Source organism: Corvus brachyrhynchos, unplaced genomic scaffold (assembly GCF_000691975.1).
Source record: "Corvus brachyrhynchos isolate BGI_N302 unplaced genomic scaffold, ASM69197v1 scaffold346, whole genome shotgun sequence".
In the NCBI taxonomy this organism is placed as follows: Eukaryota; Metazoa; Chordata; class Aves; order Passeriformes; family Corvidae; genus Corvus; species Corvus brachyrhynchos.
In genome coordinates, this window is record NW_008238644.1 from 5046512 (window position 1) to 5050655 (window position 4144).

General features: G+C 43.4%; 1 protein-coding gene across 2 annotated transcripts in view; it reads right to left on the reverse strand.

The window, feature by feature from the left end:
- AMOT (angiomotin) overlaps positions 1-4144 on the reverse strand; it is a 46679-nt gene that overhangs the window by 20406 nt on the left and 22129 nt on the right. For both annotated transcript variants that reach the window (XM_008636213.2, XM_017737579.1), the window contains exons 4-5: positions 2803-3256; positions 1258-1402 (exon numbers count right to left, since the gene is read on the reverse strand). In XM_008636213.2, the coding sequence (XP_008634435.1) occupies positions 1258-1402; positions 2803-3256 (599 nt within the window). The remainder of the gene's footprint in view (positions 1-1257; positions 1403-2802; positions 3257-4144) is intronic.

The window sequence follows — 4144 nt, forward strand, 5'->3', positions numbered from 1 at the left end:
ATTCCTGATGCTGGGGGAATGGATCTCCTAATTCTACAGCCTATCAGAAGTTGGCACTCACTTTTGAAATGTTTCTAATTATGTCCTTAAGGAAATAACACTCAATGAGACAAAAGAGGTTAAAGCTCCAAAGAAATTATTTTAAACATTTATAACACAGAAGTTTATTTTTTCAATTTATACCTTTATTTTTTCCACACAAATATATCTCACCATGCAACTAAAAGATTCTCTTATAATTCTCCATTAAATCTTAACAGAAGATTAAATCACTGTTGTCCAATTACCTGACTTGAGGGAATACTGTAAAACCCTACAAACAGCTTAACAGCTCTGCTGCTGCAAGCTGCTAGAAGTTTGTATCAGGCTGTGAAAATTAGAATGAAACGTTTATGCTGTGTTTTATTATGAATAAGATTATTTAACGAAGGCCTTTGTGTACAGTACTGGGAAATGTATGGCTTTACTTCCTGGATGCAAAACAATTTCTGGGAGTCTTAGTAAGAGACATGAGACAGTGAGAGCTGACAACATGCAGGACAATCAGAAGGCTTTCTTAAAAAAATTAAACTTGCAGTTTAAACAACTGTTCGTGCACCTTCAAAAATCTCAAATTGCAGATGTTTTCCACCTTCCAAACTAATGCTTAAACTTTTACCCCTGGTAAATACCACTCAACACCACTTTGCTGCCAGCCGTGGTGCTGCCTCAGCCTCTTAGCAAGAACCAGACACTAATAACATCTCACTCTGGAAAAGGAAGGGAGATCCAAAAAAACAGATGCCTACATTGATAAGGAATGACAAGACCTTCAGGAAGAACAGACACTCTGCAGTTTGTATGTCAGTGCAAAAGGGTCACTGGACAGGAAATAAAGTGAACGTGCCTGGTGTGGGATTAGGCAGTCAGCAAAACCTCTTTCCATTTCTGTAAACTGAACAAATTGTACAAATTGTCTCTAGGATATAAGACATGAGAGAATTCCAGGCTTGCATCTGGTTTATGGTATTTGGCTTATCACATGTTTCATGTCAATGAGAAACAGGCTGGAAATGAAAGACTACAGCCCTCTCCTAAACCTGTCTTTTCCATTCTCCCAGCAAGTGCTTAAAATCTCTGACTACTGAATGCACCTGAGTATCCCATCATATTCCAGTCATGTCAGACACTGAATTCTGCAGCAAAACTCTGTCCTGCCAAGTAAGCATAACAATAAAAATCCCCAGCATTGAAGAACAGAAGTTTTACTTCATTTACCTCTTAAATCCCTGTTGAAATCATGAAGCCTACGAATTTCTCCTTCCAGTTTGTTTCTCATGGCCTTTTCCAGAGCATCCCGCTTAGAGGATGATTTCTCCAGGTTTTTGTACGCCTCTGAAACTTGCTGAATTTCAGTTTCCAGCTGCAGTGGAAGTGAAAACAAGCACTTATTATTTTTCACTAACAAATTTCATTCAGTCTCAGACAGGAGATTACTTTGTCTCAAGTGTTCTTTATTGAGGGAAACCTACACTTAACATACTAAGTAAAAAAGTCTCAGGTCTGTGATGAATCCCTCTGTAGAAAGAGTATCAGTGGTTGAATAATTTTGCAATAAAATATGCTTATCCTTCCTTTTAGCCTTCAGTGTAAAGCTTCTCTGATCATCCAGAGCAGGAGATTCACTCCTAACTCTCCTTGCTGGGCACAGTTTGCTACGGAAGTGTGGATCCACACCACAGCAAACCCCATCAGCACTGTCTACAGCAAGTGATCAACAGGGAGGTGGAGGGAAGTGCATTTGTATCCTTCTGTCATTATCAGGAAGCTGTCAAACAATTCTCTCAAGTATTTCCTGGCCAGAAACCTTCCCAAAAAATACAACAAAATGAATATATGTCCCTGGTAAGAGGTAACATAGAGAATAATGAGTGTGGAAAGCCACACTGGTCACCTGAACTCTAAGACAGCCACACATTTTTCTGGCCCCAAACACTGCTCAGTGCAAAGGGCACAGCAAGGCCCACAAAGTCCTACATTGCCAAGTAGCATCAGCCTTTCCACAGCTGCAAGGCAAAAGCAAAGCTGACCTGCTGCACAGCTTTAAACCACTGGTCATCAAGAAGTTATTTCTGTGAGGCAGCATAAAAATACCTCCACACATGCACCTTAATGATGGGTCTCACTGGGGTATTTTCTTTTAGTTGTCTTAGCATCATTTACTCTACTTGTTCCATGAAGCCAAAGGTGGCAAATAGCTGGGTCCAAATCAAGACATTAAGTTTTCATGGAAATTGTGTGGTGTTGAGAGAGGGACAAAAGGAGTGTTAGTCCCAGTCCTGCAGTACAAACGTGTTCAGTGTAGCCACAGCAGCACTACTTGCCTTGCACACTGTGCTGCCAGCCAGTTTTGTAGCAATGTCCCCTGTGCCTCCTTGAGCGACTGTGGTCTCGTGCCATCCCTAACAGGCCCTTCCTGCAGCTCTAAAGTCTTTTTGGGAAAATGAAACCTGCTGCTATCCTGGGCAAGCTTTAACCTAACCAAGCAAGCCAAGCAGTCAGCTTCTTCAGCAGCTGAGGAGGATGGGCTTTTGAGCACGGACAATGAACTGCTGGCAGAAAACTGAAGGCTTTGATTCCATCTTCTGCCAAAGTTAAGCTGATGCCCAAAGGCACAGGACACAGACTAATCAATCTGCATACAAAACACTCTAAAGTACATAATCAATCCCTTCAGCAAACCATCCAACAGTTGCAGATTAAATGATCCCATTATGGACTAGACCAGAGATAGGAGAGTGCCTGAATTCCAAAACCACCCACCTTCTGCAGCCGGGCCACTTTCTCATAGCACCCATCCAGCTCCTGTCGTAGGGACCGGTTCTCCTCCGACAGGATTTCCACCATTTGCTGGGCCCTGGAAACGATGGCAAAAGGATCTACTTGCATCTGCTGATAGGGGGAAGGGATCTGCTGGGCCCGGGGCATCACGGAGTAGGAGTCGCCTTGCTGCTGCTGCGGGCCTAGGAAGGGCTGGCATAGTCGGTACAGATCTCCCTGATGGACTGGGTTGGACAAGAAAGGCTGCTGGGTCCGTGGCAGAATGCCAGGATCTGCCTGGCTGGGAGTCAGAGGTTGCTGGTGCTGGGAAGGGGACAGCCTGGAGGGTGGCGGAGACTGGAGCAAAGTCAAAGATCCCAGGGATGTCAAGGAAGAAGTTGGGCTGTGGTGGTGAGGTGGTCTCTGTTGTAACTGCAGCTGCACATCTGGGTTCTGCCTGGAAAACAGAGAGCAGAGGCTCCATCACAGTCATGCAGAGGAAGGTGCACAAACCTGGGGTCAAGGTGTGTAGCTCCTGTGCACAGGTCTTCCCATGCAAAAGACTCGTGTGAGGCTTTCTTCAATTTTATAAGCCTGTTTTTAAAAAGCATTTCAAAATCAAATCTTTAGCAGAAAATACATTCTAAGGGCACAAATGTGTTTCCCCTTAAGACTGTATTTTATAGAAATACTAAGACAAAGTGCATCAACAACTACGGGCCAAAATTATATTCATAACTTTTCTCCACGCTTTGTGGATAAAACTGCTCAACTAAGGACTGCTAGGAACAGGTTCTTTTGTTCTGGCCTTAAATGTGCCATCTGTCATTGAGAAAACAATGAATTTTCTTCTGCAAGCCAGGATACAGAGTTAAAAGCATTGGCTAAGCTTGATGCTAGTATTCCAGCACCACTGATCTGAGCTTTCTGAAATATCAACCAACAAGCTGAAGCCTGGTTCAATGAGACAATTAAAGGATCTGAAAACCAACCTAAGAATCAGAAGAAGCATTTTCATTCCAACCTGCCCTGTCCTTTGCAGTAGGTGTGTTTACTGCTCCTAACTTCTGCAGGCTGTCAAAGACACATCTAACAATCTATAACATGCCTGAGTCCATCACAGAACTAACTCCAAGCTACAACCTCTCACATTTCCCAGGCTCTGGAGATCCCCAGCTCAACTCCTGCTGCATTAGCCAAGTAAGAAATCTCTCTGAGAAGACTGTGTGGATTTATCATGCTTGGATGACCTCAGGAGGCAGGATTTGCTTTCTCCTCCAAAAACATTCAACCTTTAACTTCTCTGGATGTTCTTTATTCTAACAGTTCAAGTCCCACCCCCCCC